Source organism: Nannobrachium achirus, assembly GCF_963921795.1.
Source record: "Nannobrachium achirus genome assembly, chromosome: 13".
NCBI lineage: Eukaryota > Metazoa > Chordata > Actinopteri > Myctophiformes > Myctophidae > Nannobrachium > Nannobrachium achirus.
In genome coordinates, this window is record NC_137833.1 from 6,016,470 (window position 1) to 6,037,197 (window position 20,728).

Consider the following 20,728-nt stretch of genomic DNA (forward strand, 5'->3'; position numbering starts at 1 on the left):
TCCCTGGTGTGAAGGGGTGTGTGTGTGTGTGTGTGTGTGTGTGTGTGTGTGTGTGTGTGTGTGTGTGTGTGTGTGTGTGTGTGTGTGTGTGTGTGTGTGTGTGTGTGTGTGTGTGTGTGTGTGAGAGAGAGAGGACAGTGGCAACATTCCTTGCCACTTGGCAGGTCACACATTATGTTTGAGAGAGAGAGAGAGTGTGTGTGTGTGTGTGTGTGTGTGTGTGTGTGTGTGTGTGTGTGTGTGACACAGAGAGAGCAGCCCCGTTGGGGTGGTCATTTTTGCACATTTGGTAATTTTTTACACCTGGGGGTCCCCCAGGGACCTGGGGGTCCCCGAAACTCCGGGGGTCCTTGGAGGTTGTAGTTTGGCAGGCAAGGAGTGTGTGTGCAAAATCTGGCATGGATCGGGGCAACGGTTGCAGAGATATGAGCAGGGCAAAAGTGTGACGTGTGACGTGTGACAGAGGGAGTGACGGAGGGAGTGACGGAGGGAGTGACGGAGGGACAGCCGGTGGAGGTTTGGATAGTGTGCAAGTAACTGCGACCTACGGTCGCAACAATGAATGAAATAAATACAATTGAAAATACAATTCAAACATTCGTTTATTAGTTCATTTATCTATCTATTTATTTATTCATGTTTTAGTTCATAGTTTTACAGTGTTTCGTTATTTATATTGGTTTATGATGTATTATTTGGAACCAACTATTTTTTGCCATTCAATAACAATAAAGGAAACCCACGTCGGCCATTGGCCGCGGCAGACGTCGCTCGGTGCGTTCGACCAATGGCTGCGCCGCATCACCAAAGCAACAGGCTTGGCCCCGCCCCCTGTGAGCAACAGGCTTGTAGAGAGAGAAACAGAAGACGAGTGGTTTAATGTTGATAGTTTTCTACAGACAAACACCACCTCTCTAGGCTGATATAAAAGTCTATTATTACTGAAGTTATGCTCGCTAGTTGACGCTGTGTGGACGCAGACACAGTTAGTGTTGACTGGGTGTTGTTTAAAGTGTTTTCCGAGGCTGTGTGACTGTGTGGGACTCCATGGACGAAGCGCGGCCTAGCAGCGGCGCTCAAGCCCCGGGCCTCGCGTCGCTCTTCCCCCCGGGACTGCAGGCCATCTACGGGGAATGCCGGCGCCTCTACCCGGAGCAGGCCAACCCGCTGCAGGTCACTGCTATCGTCAAGTACTGGTGAGTTGTCTTTTTTAATGCTTTGTGGGTTTGTGTGGGTTCCAATTTGGAGATTTAAAGAAATGTAAAGCAGAAATGACATGATGATACAACATGTATTCCCAGTGTGTTCTCTAAAGAATACTGTGTTATGAAGTTACTTACCAGATTTGGAGAGTAAAACAATCAGGAAAGCTAACATAATGTAGTCATGCATTCTCTAGCAGCCATAGATGTAAGTGACTTTGTTTTGGCTAGAGTTGAGTTTTCTGAAGACAGTTTATGACACTACTTATGCTTATAATATACAACCTGACTAATATACAACCTGACTGACCAAATCAAACGTGAAGCGGATGACGGCAAATATAGCGGCATGGTCATGATGGACCTCCAGAAGGCATTTGACACCGTAAATCATTCTATTCTGATTGAGAAACTAAAAGCCATCGGTCTTGACAGCGCAGCAGTGAGGTGGATGCAGTCTTACCTGGTGGGGAGGGAACAGGTGGTGGAGATTAACGGTACCCTGTCCCCCCCCTCCCGGTAAACTGTGGTGTTCCTCAAGGTAGCATACTGGGACCTCTGTTGTTCCTAATATACGTGAACGACATGGCATCTGCTTGTGACTGCAACCTGTTCCTGTTCGCGGATGACTCGGCTCTCCTAGTCTCGGGCAAGGACCACTTGCAGGTTGAGAAGACACTTAACTCTGAACTAAGTAAGATCTGCACATGGCTTAACGACAACAAATTATCAATTCACCTGGGTAAAACAGAGTCCATCCTCTTTGGATCAAATCATAACCTCAAAAAAGTTGATAACTTCACAATCAAAGTGGGTGACAAGGTCATAACACGAAAAAACGAAATCTCTTACTTAGGATGTATCCTTGAAGCTAATCTTTCCAGTGAAAAGATGACTTCTAAAGTAATAAATAAAATCAACCAACGAACTCGTTTCCTACAGAGGATCGCCCCGATGGTCAATTCCAACACACTGAAGACCATAGCTGGTGCAATAATCCAGCCCCTCTTTGACTACGGAGTCCACGTATGGTATTGTGACGCCCCACAAGCCCTGAAAACTAAACTACAAACAGCCCAAAATAAACTAATTAGGGTCCTGCTTAGACTTCCCTATCAGACTCACCTCACCGCTACTCACCAGTTAAGAGTGGGGTGGCTCAGAGTAGTTGACAGAGTACAGCAACTTGCAATGGGCCTGGTGTACAAGATACACTACACCACTATGATACCCAAGTACCTGTCAAAATACTTTATAAACATTAAGGATGTCCATAATTACAACACCAGAGGCAGCGCCACAGATCACTTTCAACCCAGAGTCAAAACCAACAAAGGGTCAAACTCTTTTTTCTGCTATACCACCAAAATGTGGAAAGCCTTACCGAAGGCCACAAAGGAGTGTGGATCACTAGCATCCTTTAAAATTGCCCTGAAAAACCACTTACAGGCAGCAGCCGTTCGCAACTGGTAAAAAAGAATCTAGCCCAACCCTACCCTCCCCTGCCCCTTCTTTGTATATACTGTTTGTTTTGACTTACTGTCTTCTATTTTGTTTTTCTTTACATATCTACTGCATAGTACTGTGTTCTATTTGTCTGTCATTCAATGTTATATGAGATACTTCAATGGTTTCCAGTGGAAATAAGCTTAGTCTTTTCATGGATCTCCTTTTAGTAGACCTTGTACCAGTGAACTGTACCGTCATGAAACTGTACCTTTTCCTATGCAAACTTCTAATAAAGTCTTCAATCAATCAAACCTTTATTTAAACATTAAGTCGAATTGTGATTTTTTTTTAAAGAAATCTATTACAAGCTTATAACTGTATTATTACAAGTCAGTGACACCTAGCCAAAACAGGGCTAAACCAGTATAACACAACAAACAACTGAAGCACACGAAAGATGAACAAAGCATATTGTTTACAGTCTTTGTATGGTTCGAATTTGGAGACTTTAAAGAGATGTAAAGCATAAATAATATGACACATGTATTCTCAGTTTGTCACACTGCAGAATGATGTGTTATTATAACGTAGTAGTTTACCAAATCTGGAGACCAAAACAATCAGGAAAGCTAACATCATTTACAGCCAAAGCATTCTCTAGCAGCCATAGATGTAATCATGTACGTGACTTTGTTTTGGGTAGAGTTGATCAAGCTGAAGACAAAGTTTATATGACCCTACTTCTGCATATAATATACAAGCTTTGTTTAAACAGGAAGTCACATTGAGATTAAAAACCTCTATTACAAGTTTATAACTATTATTACAAGTCAGTGACACCTAGCCAAACCAGGGCTAAAGCAATAACACAACAAACAAATGAAGCGCACACAATAAAATGATTTAAAAGATGAGAAAATCGTTTATCTTGCCTTTATAAAGTCCATATCGAGATCTATAAGTGAAAGTATTTTGAATACTTGATTAGAAGTTTGCATAGGAAAAGCACAGGACAGTACAGTTCACATACAAGGTCTACTAATAGGATTTAAATCCAAGAAAACACAATGGCTTGTTTACATTGGGGGGTCCTTTTGAACTCAATGTATGCGCATGCATAAAGAGAATGGCGAATCGAGTGTCAAAGTGAGTTTAACACCATTTAACGTTGTTTGATGCAATCACTTGGGACTCTGTTTGGGTGTATGGGCTGTCAAGGCCAGAAATTAGTGTTCTATTCATTATTCCTATTCATTGAAAAGTTCCATTTGCACACTTGCAGACTCGGAGTTACAGGTCCATTTGGTTCCATTTGTACACTTGAGTGAAATCAACAGGATCACATTGTCTCGTATGAATGAATGAATGACATGTCCAAGTGTTTGTCTTGATATTTCTCTCAGGTTAGGGGATCCATACCCATTAGACTACATCATGTCTTAAAGGACCACTTCACCTCTGGGACAACCGGATCTTATTTTATTTGGCACACGATCAACACAATCCTACGTTATTTTTTGTGTTCAATCTGTGTTTTTAGATATTTTAGTATTTCAGCATGCTACAACTGGTCATATGATGCATTTTGCATCATATGATGCATCAGATGATGCAATATCATGCTACAAAGCATCACATGGTGCTTTGTAGCATGCTGAAATACTAAAATATCTAAAAACACAGATTGAACACAAAAAATAACTCGGGATTGTGTTGATCGTGTCCCAAACAACAATAAAATAAGATCTGGTTGTCCCAGAGATGAAGTGGTCCTTTAACTGTGTGTTTCTCTCAGGTTAGGGGGTCCAGACCCATTAGACCAGGGGTTTTCAAAGTGGGTGACGGGGCACCCTGGGGTGCCGTGATGCCAGTCCAGGGGTGCCGCGAGATCATTTGATAATATTTGGAATTCGTCATTATCACAGACTGCATCAATATCACTTCACTATGCCTAGTAAAACAGACCTGATTTGCTCTGTAATTGAGTTCTTTTTCCATCTACGACAACTCTCTTCACCAAAAATAGCAGATCTGCAAGCTCACAACGCGTCACGTTGTGACGCGTTGTGAGCTTGTAGATCGGCTCTTTTTGGTGAACCTTCCCCCCAGAATAGGCATGCTGGGGTTCAAGTGGTAAAGTTATTTTCAGTCAGTTCTGATGGAAACGGATATTTCTCCAATATGATGTAAGACAACAGTGTAACTCAGGGGTGCCGTGGATGAAAAAGTTATTTACAGGGGTGCCCTGAGTCAAAAAAGTTTGAAAACCCCTGCATTAGACTACATCAGGTCTAACTGTGTGTTTCTCTCAGGTTAGGGGGTCCAGACCCATTAGACCAGGGGTTCCTAAACTGTTTTGTCTCAGGGCACCCCATGAATATTTTTTTAATCCGAGGCACCCCTACATTATAATTTTCACTCCCAGCACCTTATATTTATAGCATATCGTCGTTGTTGGGTGGAAACCTTGTATGTCCAAAACCGTTCGTTTTGTATTTATCGTCTATAAAATGTACTAAACTAGTGAAAACAGCCGATCTACAAGCACACAACGCCTCGCATCGCGAGGCGTTGTGTGCTTGTAGATCTGCTGTTTTCACTAGTTTTATGTGACAAAACTACTAAAATATCGCCCGACAGTGACGTTATTTTAGTGATTATGTTGCGAGGAAAACGTTGAGATAATAGCCATTTTGGTTCGAACGGACTGAAAATAACTTTCTACTTCAAGTTTAAAATGATAAAAAATATTTTCAAAGTGTCCAAATAAATTCCAAATATTATCAAATGATCTCGCGGCACCCCTGGACTGCCGTCACGGCACCCCAGGGTGCCCCGTCACCCACTTTGAAAACCCCTGCATTAGACTACATCGTATCTGACTGTGTGTTTCTCTCAGGTTAGGGGGACCAGACCCATTAGACTACATCAGCATGTACAGGAATGTGGGCTGTCCCGGCCAGGACATCCAGGAGCATTGGCACTACGTCAGCTTTGGACTGAGCGACCTCTACGGGGACAATAGAGTTCATGAGTAAGTAGGTTGCACTTGGCACAGACAGGATGTCGGCATGTCGCTTGGTATTGTTTTTGTTGTGTGGCCACTGAGATAGTCCATCTACACACTGTACACACATAGAGGCAGCTACGCAGTACGCACACAATCGCACAGATCTTTATTGCTACATCACTGATTCACTAGTAAAAACAGTAGGTGGAATAGTTTTTGTGCAAGCTCCCATCGTTTTGATTGTTTCCAGAAAGAAAAGGAAGTGATTAAAAAAAAGAAATAAAGAAAAGGCACAACAAGGTATCTACATATTGACAATTAGCACATCCATCCAAACATGATGTGTGTGTAAATGAGGTACACACACACACACACACACACACACACACACACACACACACACACACACACACACACACACACACACACACACAACAAGTTAAAAGAGTAGATTATTGCCTGTATTCTGTTGCATTTTACAGGGAGTTTGAGACTTTTATCAGGCTTTACTAGGATGGGAAAATTATGGATACATGTAGATAGATAGATACCTTTATTATCCCAAGGGGGAAATTCAGTTGTCCAGTTGTAGCATAGCAGTATACAGTATTTACAAAGTTACAGAGAAGTAAGAAAAAAAGATAGATAAGAGGAAAAAAAGAGCAGTACAGTACCAATAAAGAGAAGGTGCAGCAATAGAGGGGGCGAATAATATATAAGTATATATACATAAAGTGTCTTACAAAAAGAGACCGTAACAGTCAATGCTAGTTAGTGCAACAAGTATCTCACTGACATTGTTAAACAAAGCAGAATACTCAGAAACTACCAACACAACCTAATATTGCAAGTCAAGAATCAGTGCGAAAAAAACAAACAAAAAAAGCAGCTCAGAGAAGAAGAAAAACTAGGGAGCGTGTCACCGCAAGACGCACATGAGCACTCTCCCTGGAAGGTCCTTAGGGGTCAAAGTCAATACAGCAATAGTTCCCTCATGTTTACATGTCATTAAGCTGCAACACGTCTTTAGCTTGAAGATCTGTTCTTTTTGCACACGCATCCATCCAAAAGTCCCTCCTCATTCAAACTGCCTGCTAGCAATGGGCATTTTGGACGTGTTGAATTAATGTTGTAGATCCTCCTCTCGCCTGTCGATCTTACTGTAGAGAATGATGTGCGCAGGGAACATGCACCGTGCACGCAGCGCTCCTCACACCAGACGCTCACGCACACACCGCGACGCATCTAATCATTAGCCTACTTCAGAATCAGATACAGTATTTTAAGCCCTTTAATTGCTCAAATCGCGGCCGAAGTGGACGTCTCAGTGACACTTTGAGTTGACGCAGTTTTCCACTTTGTGATGGCTGGTGATATGACTGCGTGAGAAATACGATGTGTGGCGTGAGAGCGTGTGAAGAGGGTCATTTGAGTGAGTCTCACGCTCATTGCGTGAGGGTTGGCAGCTCTGATTGTTGTTGTTATTGCTGCTACATTGTTGATTGAGGAACCGAAACCAAATAGTTTTGCTCTTGTTTACCCAGTTCATGAGCTGTCAGTCACAAATATTGAATAACATATTTATGTCTTGAATCTGCATGGCATAATACATGTATGATAAAATGGGGTATTACGGTATATTTAATAGCTTTTCATTGCACAAAGTCTCTGACTGGTGAGTGATGTTGCATTAAGAAGGTTCCAGGCTGGGTCAGGCCAAATATTTGGTTCATGTGTTAACAGTAACACCACTCTCTCCTTGAGTTTATGCAGTCATGGCGACCGGCAGCCAGACCAGACCACCTACTGAGACACAGGGTTAATGACTCGCGTCTCTCTCCATTGTTCTAAAGCACTCTTGGTGATTTCTGACAGCTTTGTGCTTTTTTACCATGAAAGAGAGAAGAGCAACAAGAACAGCTGCTGCTGTTTATGTTAATTTAAACGGTGCTGACAGGTTTAAGTCTCTGGGTTTTAGCAGGGTCAGTTAAAAACCACTAGCATTGAAGAAGACTTCTTTCTCACATCTAGGCATCTGAACTGTGCTCTCGCTCATTTCCATTTAATGATTGCAGTCAAGGATTTGATAAAAATAACTAACTACTTAAATGGCCTATATAATTTTTTGTCATATGACGAGTAGCGGAAATTATTGGTATTTCTTGAACATTTTAATTATTTTTTAAAATCTTGCCTGTAATGACATGATTTAGTCTCCTAGTTTAGCAGGGCCAGTAAAAACTACTAGCATGATTGAAGAAGACTTCTTTCTGAACTGTGCTAATGATTGCAGTCAAGGATTTGATACAAATTACTGTAACTACTTACAGCCTTTATCATTTGTCATATGACGAATAGGGTTTTTTTTATTTTTATGTTTTGCCTGTATTGACAGGGCCAAAACAGAGACGCCAGGTTGAAAGTAGTTAACTCTTTTACTGCTTGGAAAGAGGGGAGGGCCATTTCACATTCATTCCTTGCATAAGGCTTCCCCCTGCCGCCAGTTTGGCTACAGTACAGATATGTGTCCATTGAAAACGATTATGTTTGGAAATGATCCATAGATAATTTTCTATAACATCACAAAGGTAAGCTACTTTTTGATGGCACCAGCACAAATAAATAAATAATAAATATGGCAGTAGAACTGTTAATGTTGTCAGTATTGTCCCAGCTCTCTATCTCAGTGGCCTTGCATTTAGCAAAACATTCCTGCTTATTTCCTAATAACCTCCTAAGAAGTCTGACTGCTCGATGACTTGAGTCACCCTGCGAACAGACAGTTGCGATTTGAGAAAGAACACAAAATAAACTGTTTGCATGTGTGTGTGTCAGGTTCACAGGAGCGGAGGGACCCAGTGGCTTTGGCTTTGAGCTGACCTTCAGGCTGAAGAGAGAGCTGGGGGAGACGGCTCCTCCAACCTGGCCGGCGGAGCTCATGCAGGGCCTGGCACGCTACGTATTCCAGTCTGGTAAGAATGATGTTTGCTAAGACTTTTACTAAACTTAGTTGTCCTTGTATCTTTCTCTATTCTTTACACTTAGCCCATTTAGGCCTAGAATTATTGGGTTAGGTCCCGACCCCCAGGTTGAGATCCCCTGGTCTGGTCTGTGAAGGCCTGTGTCTGAGCATGTGAGCGAGAGGAGGAGGAGGAGGAGGAGGAGGAGGGAGACCAATGTGCTGCTAAGTTGTTCAGATCCTCCGCGTGTGTAATCTGTCTATATAATGTATACATTTAAAGGGTGGTCGAGGAGAGGGTATTTAAAAGCCGGGCCAGGGAGAGAGAGAGGGAAGCCCATTCTCTCCAGGCTACGCCCCTCCCCTCCACCCTTTCAGCCCCTTCTTACTCTCCAGCTGGGGTCAATTTGCACGTGGGTGGGCCTGGGCCCTACGCTGGATGAACACTGGTTCCTGGCTGTCTTCATTCTCCTCTTTTCTCTGGACCGGCTGCACGTTACCTCCCAAGTAGATGAATTTCTCTCTCCCTCTCCCTCTCTCTCTCACTCCTACATAACCCTTGGGTCTTGACGGGTGGCTTCGAAACCAACCTAATATTATATTGGTGGTATGGGTTTGGAGGAGGACCATTTTACAAATAATGATGATAATAATGATGATAAAAAAATATATATTTTTATTTTTTATTATTATATTAACTATAAAACTACATTTGCATCTTTTTGGATACTGGTATATCCTTGATTTGGTAAGCTTTTTGTCATTTCTTCTTTGTTTTAGTTTTTTTTTCTCTTTGTGCTTTTTTCTTTGTTATATTTTGCTGCTTGAATCTTTTGAAACCATGAGTATGTGCATAGGATAGGCTTCTACAAGCTCTAAGCTTCAGCCTAGTCCTTTTGATCATCTTAACAGTGTAACCAATGATTTTTTTTGTTCATATATGATTGTGTTGTGTATGTTTTATTTATGCTGTGATGATCAAATAAACTTAAACTTAAACCATCCACGTTCTCCGTTCAAATTAACACTCTCGGAAGGCGTGTATTTTACTTGGCTGGGAAAGATTTCCTCTCTCTCTGTCTTTGGTAATTCAAGCCCACATCTTCCCCTCTCTCTCTCCTATAGAAAACACGTTCTGCAGCGGGGACCACGTGTCATGGCACAGTCCGCTGGACAGCAGCGAGTCTCGCATCCAACACATGCTGCTGACGGAGGACCCCCAGATGCAGCCCGTCCACACCCCCTTTGGCACCATCACTTTCCTGCAGGTGAGAAAATGATCGGTTTAACAAAAAGTAAATCAAACCGTATTGTGTGTTTATAGAACATCATAGAGAAAATGTCTTTTTCAGTGTATTTCATGCTGCGTAGTGATTTGCGTGATGTTTGGACAAAATCTGCCGGAGTAATATAAAAAAAGTTTGTTTTTGCAAAGATCGCTGCTTTAATAGGCTGATGTGAAACATTCGGGGCAGAGGTTCTGCTCTGGCATCCAGGGAGAGTGTGTGTGTGTGTGTGTGTGTGTGTGTGTGTGTGTGTGTGTGTGTGTGTGTGTGTGTGTGTGCAGGGTTGTTAGGGTTACTTTTAAAACGGAATACCCTACAGTTACAAGTTACTTGCAAAGAAGATGTAGTCAGTAACGTAATCTGATTATCACAATTTAAAAAGTAATTACTAGTTACTTTCAGTTACTTTTGGATTACTGTTTAGCAAAACTCTCTAATTAAATAAATTAAGTTTTACCATTGATACATAGACAAGAATATTGAGCCTATGAAATTAGGAAAAGGACAACAGAATTTTACTTAAGCAAAGTGGCAGTACTTTTCGCTGATTCGACTTGATTATTTTATTGTTTGGCGTTATAACTTATTTGTAAAATTGATGAGGGCAAGGGGAGAATGTAATCCAGCATGTAACCCCCATCATTCAGATCCGTTACTGTACTTTAGATTACACATTTTAAAATGTAACCTGAGACTTTACAAGTTACCTGTTTTTTGTAATCTGATTACGTAATCCCGTTACATGTAATCTGTTACTTAACAACCCTGTGTGTGTGTGTGTGTGTGTGTGTGTGTGTGTGTGTGTGTGTGTGTGTGTGTGTGTGTGTGCGTGTGCGCGTACGTGTACGGTTTCACGTTGATTGGGCCAACGGTGCCGGAGATGAGTTGTTGATGGATGGACCGACACACAGACAGGGTGCAAAACATGGTCTCGCCCTGGAAAAATGCTAAACTATAATAATGTTGGTCCCAGGTATCAGTCCTGAGAGATGAATGATTATTGTGCATGAAGGGAACAGACTAGACCAGTGGTTCCCAAACATTTTTGTCTCAGGGCACCCCATAAATATTTTCTTTTAATCCGAGGCACCCCTACATTATGATTTTCACTCCCAGCACCTTATATTTATAGCATATCGTCGTCGGAAACCTTGTATGTCCAAAACCGTTCGTTTTGTATTTATCATCAATAAAATGTACTAAACTAGTGAAAACAGCAGATCTACAAGCACATCGCGAGGCGTTGTGTGCTTGTAGATCGGCTGTTTTCACTAGTTTTGTGCAGCAGTCTTGTATGATGAAGCAGGGCTTTGCTTTTCCAAAAGACGTACACATTTGACACTTGATACAGATACGAGGTTTCTGCCCGACAGTGACGATATTTTAGTGATTATGTTGCGAGGACAACGTTGAGATAATAGCCATTTTGGTTAGAACTGACTGAAAATAACTTTGTACTTCAAGTTTAAAATGATAATAAATATTTTTTCAAGTGTCCAAATAAACTCCAAATATTATCAAATTATCTCGCGGCACCCCTGGACTGCCGTCACGGCACCCCAGGGTGCCCCGTCGTCACCCACTTTGAAAACCCCTGGACTAGACTCATCATAGCTCACGTCCACATCTCATAGCTACGCATGATTCATACTTAGTTGCGTGCCAGTGTCGTGAGCTTGGAGATCTGCTATTATCAGTGCATAAGACAATGGTTGACTGTGTGTCTGGTGTTTCCTTGTAGATCGTGGGCGTGTGCACGGAGGAGCTCCAGGCGGCCCAGCAGTGGAACGGTCAGGGTATCCTGGACCTGCTGCGAGGAGTCCATGTGTGAGTGGACACACAACACACAACACACAACACCAGGGCAGTGTTGATTTCGTCGACTAAAACTATGACGAAATTGGTTTGGCGACTGCGTTTTTTTCACTGATGAAAACTAAATAAAAACTAAGCTGTGATGACTAAAACTAAGACTAAATATATTGACAATTTCGTCAACAAAATAAAAACTAGACTAAAACGTTAGGGAGGGACGAGTGGAGAAGTTTGGTTGCTCCCAGGTGTTGCGTGCTGAAAATAGCCGATCTACAAGCTCACAACGCGTCGCGCGTGAGCTTGTAGATCGGCTATTTTCAGCACGCAACCAACTGTAAAATCAGTCATTACGATGCCATCATGGCCTGCCAAAATACATTTCAGTTGACTAAATCAACTGTAGATTTAGTCGACTAAAATTAGACTAAAACTAAAACTTTTCAAGTGACTAAATTGTGACTAAAACTAGAAGACATTTTATTCAAAAGACTATAACTAAAACTAAATAAAAAAATCACACCCGTGTGAACTGAGCGGTGGTTTACCCACCAACCACCCCCCCCCTCCCCCCTTCCCCCCTGTGTGTGTGTGTGTGTGTGTGTGTGTGTGTGTGTGTGTGGCCTGGCCTGAACAACAGCGCCCCTCCCTTAACATGTGTGGTCATAAAAGGTACTGCAGGCCTGCAGGCTACATACAGACAGACACACACGCACACACGCACGCATACACACACGGCCACGTATAGGAGACGGTGTAACCACCGCTCAAAAATTGCTGTCAAAAACAACACTGCACCAGGGCTAATCAGAAAAAATATTTCATTTCAAGGACCTCCGTAGTGCTGTCACGATTATGACATTTGACATGGCGATTAATTAATTGTCACTCAAATAATTGCGATTAACGATTTAATTGTTTTGTCTTTGACAATAACATTTCTGTTTGGCTTGTAGACTTTGAAGTTGCACATGGCAGATATGACACATAACCTAAATATACAAAGAAATGACTGACATATCTGACAACTTTATACTATATAAAAAGAACATTGATAGTGAAAATAGCCAATCTACAAGCTCACAACGCGCTCACAAATGCGACGTGTTGTGAGCTTGTAGATCTGCTATTTCCACTATTTCTGAAATGTTTGAAAATATATGAACGTTTTTCAACGTGGAAACAATTATGAAAACATTATTGCGATTAGACGATTATGTAATAATTGTGCCAGGCCTAGACTTCCAAATTGATATATATCTTGCTGTGGTCCCCTCCATATGCAAATATATAACCTGTGTGCATGCTTGTCCTGTGTACAGTGCGGGCGGTCCTTGGCTGATCACAGACATGAGGAGAGGGGAGACCATCTTTGACATCGATCCACACTTACAAGTAAGGCTTTGCTAAGTGTTCTGCAATATGCATTTATGCCTTGTTTGATACCGACATGCTAGCGGTCCCCGCTTTGTAATAATTGTGTATTATGTGGTAATTGTGGCTCCACAACAAATATAGTTGGTGTGTTTTAGTGGCAGTATTCTAGCGCCCCCTGTAGATCCACTGGGTGTGACTCCTTTTTTTTAAGAGCAAGGGTCTTCAACAGGGGGTCCGGGACTCCTAGGGGGTCCTCAGACTTGCTACAGGGGGTCCTCCAAATCTTTGAGTGATATGTTTTTATATTAACCACTTTAGCCAAAAATATTTTTGACAAAGAGCTTTGGTGTATCGGGGGAAAAGAGCAGACTAAGTACAGAGTAAAAGGTCAAGTTTATTAAGTATTGACGTGTCAAGTGGTTAAATATCTGAAAACACAAATTGACATGAATCCAAAATACACTGATGATTGGGCTGTCAAACAATGAAACTATATGGAATCTATGAACAGGTTGTGGGGCCAGTGGGGGTCCCTGCTTCATCTATTTCTCAACTAAGGGGTCCTTGGCCTGAAAACATTGAAGACCCCTTTTTTAGAGTGTTTATTTTTCTTTGGAGAGGGCTAGTGTTGATGGTTGCGTCTGTGTGTTGCTCTTCTTTTTGGAGCGGTGAAAGCGCTCCCAATGAACAGGTATATCCGTGGGTATGTGGCTGGCTGGCTGGCTGGCTGGCTGGGTGGCTGGCTGGCCCTGTCCGTAGCCTGGGCAATACCTTGAGTGGCCACACACAACACACTAGTTAAAGGAGGGGCGCTGTTTTGTGCAGGCCAGGCACACTCACCACTCACTCACAGGCACAGTTTACACTCACTCACTCACTCACATAGGGTACAGCTGCTCAAATTCACCGCTCCACTTCGAACCGAGGTTTGATTTTTTCTTTCTTTTTATCCCAGGATTTTGGAACCCATTTTTCACCCAGTGCCAATTATCTAATATAATCCTGGGCACTACACTCCCTCTGCCAACCTGGGGAGACAACGGACTGACCTCATGCTTCCTTCTATGCATGAGTAGTTCAAGTTGCTTCTTATCACCTGACGGGGAGATTCTAGGAATTAGCGTGTGGAAGGAACACGTTATTCCAACCAGTTCCTTTCCCCTCCATCAGGCGCCCCCGGCTGGCCAGGGGGAGGCAGTATAGACAGTATTTTTGTGAGGGTACATTTTTACCTGACATGCAAACTCCACACAGAAAGGCCCTTTTGCCAATACCACTTAGGGTAGTGTTGCTCTTCTCCTTGGAGAGGGCTAGTGTTGATGGTTGCGTCTGTGCGTTGCTCTTCTCTTTGGAGGGGGCTAGTGTTGATGGTTGCGTCTGTGCGTTGCTCTTCTCTTTGGAGAGAGCTAGTGTTGATGGTTGCGTCTGTGCGTTGCTCTTCTCTGTGGAGAGGACTAGTGTTGATGGTTGCGTCTGTGTGTTGCTCTTCTCTGTGGAGAGGACTAGTGTTGATGGTTGCGTCTGTGTGTTGCTCTTCTCTGTGGAGAGGGCTAGTGTTGATGGTTGCGTCTGTGTGTTGCTCTTCTCTGTGTAGAGGGCTAGTGTTGATGGTTGCGTCTGTGCGTTGCTCTTCTCTGTAGAGAGGGCTAGTGTTGATGGTTGCGTCTGTGTGTTGCTCTTCTCTGTGGAGAGGGCTAGTGTTGATGGTTGCGTCTGTGCGTTGCTCTTCTCTGTGCAGAGGGCTAGGTTGATGGTTGCGTCTGTGCGTTGCTCTTCTCTGTGCAGAGGGCTAGGTTGATGGTTGCGTCTGTGTGTTGCTCTTCCAAGCAGGAGAGAGTGGACCTGGGCATCGAGTCGGAGGGCTCCAACCTGAGCGGCGTCAGCGCCAAGTGCGTCTGGGACGACCTGAGTCGACCGCCGGAGGACGAGGAGGACAGCAGGTCCATCTGCATCGGCTCACAACCACGGAGGCTGTCCGACAAAGGTACACACAGGGGTGGCCAGTTATCATCAGATCTAACATGAAACAAACCCGGAACTGAAGGTTCCTACGATTGGCCGCTAGTGTCACAGTTTCTGAAGAAATATTGATCTATTGGTCAATATGGTAATAAAACGTTTTATGATATGGATTGTTGAGCCTTCCTCCTAGTTCTAGCCTCGTGGTATGAGTTAGGCGTTAACACAGGTAATCTCATGCTGTCCTTTGTGGTGTAACTCAATGTCTCTCTCCACCAGACACAGAACAGATCAGGGAGGCTCTGAGGAAAGGCTTGGAGTTCAACAGTAAGGCAGCGCTGCCTCCCATCAGCAGCCAGAGACACGGCCACGAGAGACCCCAGTAAGCACACACGCACACACACACACACACACACACACACACACACACACACACACACACACACACACACACACACACACACACACAGCTCTGCCCCCAACAACAATAGCAGAAGAGAAGAGAGCACAAGCTACTTCAATAAAGGCTTTTTAACTTTTTTCACCAGAAGATGGCCTTGTTTTCTTTTTCCATAGTTGCATAGTTTTCAGTCCCCTACCAAAGAGCATCTTCGCTACACTTTTTCCCCGCTCCCAACAGCCTTCTCTTCTCTAACTGAGCCATCCTCATTTAATGTCCTCTCTGGTCCTCCTCTCACTCCCCTAACCGTTCCCTGTGGTCCTCGCCTCGTCTCAGGAGCAGGAAGGACAGCCTGGAGAGCGAGAGCTCGGCAGCCATCGTTCCTCATGAGCTGGTGAGGACGCGGCAGCTGGAGAGTGTCCATCTGAAGTTCAACCAGGAGTCAGGCACGCTGCTTCCTCTCTGTCTAAGGTAACTGCACGACACGTTTACTGAGCTCACCAACTCTTAAGAAGGTTACAAATGGTACCAAATGGACCCAGGGTCCACTTGGTATGTGATGTGAGTGAGGCTTTGTGAGTCTGTAGTATTTTATTAGTTTTTGAGCTTTGCTAACCGCTCCTACATCTGGCTTTGTCTGTTTGTACGTAGCCTCGAGAACCCAGGCCTTTCATTCGCCTTCGGCTCAAAAAGAAAAAAAAAAAATGCAACAGGAACACGATAGTTGTTTCTAAACGGGATCGAACGCGAGGCGAGGTTAAACCATTCATAAACTAAAGTCTATGATCATAAGCATTCTCTGGTGTATAAGTTTCATAATCTAGTACTGATATATTTTGATTATCTGATTGATATCATATCAACTTGTTTGATATCAGAAGAGTGGGAACATGCTGTCAAAAAATAAGGTGAATACACAATGCTAATAATAAGTGTTGATGGATGTCTTGGAACCGAAATGTATTTCCTCAAATAAATCTTTTGATTGAAAGTATAAATAACGTGCAGGAATCTCAGGTGTGTTCCCACACAGGGTTGATAAATAAAAGGATCGTTTTTTAACCCATTCAGAACGGGTACACATTATTGTGTATCATTATTTTATGCTTTAACTATTGAAAAAATAGCAGATATACAAGTTCACAGCGCGGTGCCGCGCTGTGAGCTTGTAGATCTGCTATTTTTGAAAAATCGTGAAAATTTGAATTTTGACCCGATTCTATAAGATTTTTTGAAAAACCTATGTTTCTATGTCAGCAATCTGGCCAGCCATCGTCAAAGAAAAGGTCCTTTTCACTTAACTGGAGCTCAATTAGTCTGTTCTTGAGAGACTACTATGTCAGTGGTTCTCAAACCTTTTCATGTGAAGGACCCCCAAAATTATATTTATTTGGCCACGGACCCCCATCTCAAAATATTTAGTTCCAGGGACCCCCAGAAGCAAACTTTGAGTTACAAACGTTCGCTTTGAAAATACATATTTTCAAAGATTTGCACACATTTTCACAACTTTTTCAAAAAATAGCAGATCTACAAGCTCGCAGCGCGGCACCCGGTGCCGCACTGTGAGCTTGTATATCTGCTATTTTTCACTGGTTAAAGCATTCAATAATTCTAGACCTAGAGCACCAAGGACAAAAGAACGAAACACTTAAACACGTGAACACTTAATGTGAATATTGATCATCTAGCACGTTGTGTCGTAACGCTCCTCTCCGGGGCAGAGAGATGAGGATGAAGCCAGCTTATGTAATCCCTCTGCCAGTGTGGGAAAGAACAGGACCACAGTCAGCTTACAGAGAGGCCTTTGTGTGAGATAGAGAGAGAGGATAGACTAACAGGGGAAAGATACAGAGAGAGATGTGCTGTGCAAACACATTGAACTGGCCTGCGTCTGCCATGAGAGAGAGAGAGATACTACCTTTTAACAAAAGACTCAAAGAGAGTATTTTTAACCCATTTGGACCTGCGGTTGATTCTACAGATGTCTTCTAAATCCCTACAGTTTTCTGAACATTTTTAGAGGTTATCAAAATTGTGTCAAGGATCGCCAAAATTATATGTATTTAATAAAATATAATTTATAATTTTTTAATAAATATGTTGTTCCAGGGACCCCAAGAGGAAAAGATTTGAGTTACAAATGTTTGCTTTAAAAAAATATATATTCAAAGATTTGCACAACTTTGCATATTTTTTCAAAAAATAGTAGATCTTTACTGTAACTACGCTAAAGTGATAAAATGATGGTTAAAGTGGTTCAAATCTAAATTGACACGGTTGGTTAATTTATTATGTGACTCATTACTCAAGGCAGTTAAGCCTGAAAATAATAAAAACGATGTACAAGCTCAACGCCACACGTTTTGAGATTGCGGATCGTCTATTTTTCAATTGGCAACACCTCTCTCTGCACAGCCTGATATAAATCAAGCTTAAATGCCCAGAGCTATGAGCCAAGAGCTAAGGCTTGACTCACACAGTATAAATTAGGCTCTAGTTTCCCCCTAGGGGATGTCATTGACTAAAGATATTTGCGGTCGGTCGACTAATAGTCATAGGAATTTGTCGACTAACCACTTTGGTAAATGAACAAATCTGTGACTGCGTACAGTCAAGAGGAGACCAGCCATTTCAGGTTGGTGAGGTTGAGTTGAACAGTTTTCAGAACATTCTAGACCGTGTTGATTTCACAATGATGATGGTTAATGAAAGTTAGACTGGCAGAATTAAAGTCATAGTCTAATAATAATAATAATGCATTTTATTTACAGTATAACGCACTTTACATTTGTGAGAATTGCTATATACTAAAACGGGTACATTTTAAAACTAAGCAACACAGGGCAAACAATAAAAAGACAAGGCCCAGTAATAATTAAGAAAACGCTTTGTTAAAAAGGTAGGTTTTTAGTCTGTTTTTAAAAACAGACTAAAACCGTGGCGCATAAAATAGATTAATGGACAGACGAGATGAGAAGACAGACAGAATTCTCCCCTGTGTTGCTCTGGTGTTGACTTGACTCTTTGGGTTTTGTTTTGTCACAGGGGACGGTTGCTCCACGGAAGACACTTCACCTACAAAAGCATCAACGGAGACACGGCCATTACGTTTGTGTCTACAGGTGTGGAAGGAGCGTTCGCTACGGAGGAGCATCCTTACGCTGCCCACGGACCCTGGCTCCAGGTAACACCACGCGCACACACACACACACACACACACACACACACACACACACACACACACACACACACACACACACACACACACACATTGTAATATTTACAGAAAAACAAGCGTGGGGTCATTTATTTTGGCAAGCTAAGAACAGTGGTTCTCAACCTTTTCAGGCCGCGACCCCCACAATAATCATATTTTTACTGGGGACCCCCACCACCCTGACGAGCACTAAGAGTTGAGGCATTACATTTTGTATAACACGGTTCTATCGTGAAAATAGCAGATCTACATGCTCACAACGCCTCGCAACGTGGAGCGTTGTGAGCATGTAGATCTGCTATTTTCACAATTTCTGCCTCTATATATTTTACAATTTTGCCAGTGTTTCATTTGTTATTTTAGAGGTATTAAAAAGTCCTTAAATTGTCACTTTAGAAATGTCCAGATACTCTCTATAAACTTCTTGGTTGGTTTGTTTACTGTTGAGTGAGAAAACAATGTTGCACATTAAGTTAATCATCTGAGCTAGAAGAGTTGTTTAGGTCCAGTTGCAAATGTCATGCTCTTTCATGGCGGTTCTGAAGGAGGGTAGATGAGATCAATTCATTTCATCTCATGGTTTCATGAAGCTTACTTTATCCTCCCATCACAGGAGGGCGTCGTTTGCTAAGAAATAACTAATGTACAAGTCAATGTAGATGTGTTGTCACCGGCATTTTTCGATCTCCATTGTTAAAAGCAGTCCACGTTTAAAGCAGTCAAAAGTCAAACCATCATTTGACTGACTTGTCTTCTGCCCATCTTTAGATCTTGCTGACCGAGGAGTTTGTAGATCAGATGCTCGGGGACATACAGGAGCTGAACACGTGTGAAGAGGTAGGAGGTGAAATGGAGACTCTGGGGACTTCTGTGGTCCTCTTTTTAGCTTTCATTTTGTGTTTGTTTGGGCTCAGGTTTTAAAAGTACCTTTGGGTTTCCTTTTTTGCCTTTTTTTGCAGACGGTTTTACCAAAGGAGTACAGTTGGCCAGACAAGAAGCTGAAGATCTCCGTGCTACCAGACTCCGTGTTCGACAACCCTCTGCAATGAGACGGGGAACGCACACGCGCACACACACACACACACACACACACACACACACACACACACACACACACACACACACACACACACACACACACACACACACACACATGCACACATACACACTTGTGCTCTGATGTATGACTCTGCCCTGGACTGAGAACACATGAACGTGCACGCACACACACACACACACACACACACACACACACACACACACACACACACACACACACACACACACACACACACACACACACACACACACACACACACACTCCCACTCAAACACACACTCCCAGACTAGCCTTTGGAAGGACATGGGACTTCAGCCTGTTTGCTGTGGTCAGCCTTCATCCATGGACCTTGAGCTGCAGCAGACAGACAGCCAGAGACTCTCGTCCATCGTCGGACACTTAACAGCGTTTTATGAATGATCCCCCATCATAGAGCCTTCATGTGAAGACTAGTAGAGACTTGAATATTGGGGCAGGGCAATAGATTGAACGTATGACGGAAAAAAAATGTGATACGTCACTAGATATGGTCTGGGAATTTCATATGAATATCATATTGTGGATATGGCATACGTGTTGTCTTGTCCTGGTTTTAGTCACTTAAAGGGATATTTCACTTTCAAAAAAACTTTTGGTAATTTTATCATCTAATCAGGCTTTTATGAATACCCTGAACAGTTTTTAATTAGCTTGATTGAATATTTAGATATTTCATATTTGATGTAAATGTTGCAGGCCCTCCAGGCCCAGGGCCTCTCCCCACACACACCCATTGTAACTTCAAACTTCATTTTAACCATGATAGATTCATTAGAAACACCCCATTATTTTTTCTGGTGACTCATACTACCCCTCCTAATATGTGAGCAGGCCGTGTTTTTTCGATAACTTTTTTCATTTATTTTTAATAATTATTTCTTTGTATTTCAGTTTTTCCATTTTCCCAAATAATTATTAAAAATAAATGAAAAAAGTTATCGAAAAAACACGGCCT

General features: G+C 42.6%; 1 protein-coding gene across 1 annotated transcript; it reads left to right on the top strand.

The window, feature by feature from the left end:
- The first annotated feature begins 639 nt into the window (after positions 1 to 639).
- sufu (suppressor of fused homolog) lies at positions 640 to 20,401 on the top strand. Its single transcript, XM_080740405.1, has 12 exons — positions 640 to 1,196; positions 5,551 to 5,685; positions 8,497 to 8,633; positions 9,746 to 9,888; positions 11,648 to 11,733; positions 13,041 to 13,113; positions 14,923 to 15,079; positions 15,334 to 15,436; positions 15,791 to 15,925; positions 18,503 to 18,641; positions 19,443 to 19,511; positions 19,634 to 20,401. The coding sequence occupies exons 1-12, from the start codon at positions 1,048 to 1,050 to the stop codon at positions 19,721 to 19,723; spliced, it is 1,416 nt and encodes a 471-aa protein (XP_080596531.1). The 5' UTR covers positions 640 to 1,047; the 3' UTR covers positions 19,724 to 20,401.
- Positions 20,402 to 20,728: the final 327 nt, after the last annotated feature.

Excerpts from the sequence above, each read along its gene's own strand:
- sufu (XM_080740405.1), top strand. The coding sequence starts at position 1,048 with ATGGACGAAGCGCGGCCTAGCAGCGGCGCTCAAGCCCCGGGCCTCGCG. Across the intron at positions 11,734-13,040 it reads CTGCTGCGAGGAGTCCATGT|TGCGGGCGGTCCTTGGCTGA; the intron begins GTGAGTGGACAC and ends TCCTGTGTACAG. Across the intron at positions 19,512-19,633 it reads AGCTGAACACGTGTGAAGAG|ACGGTTTTACCAAAGGAGTA; the intron begins GTAGGAGGTGAA and ends CTTTTTTTGCAG.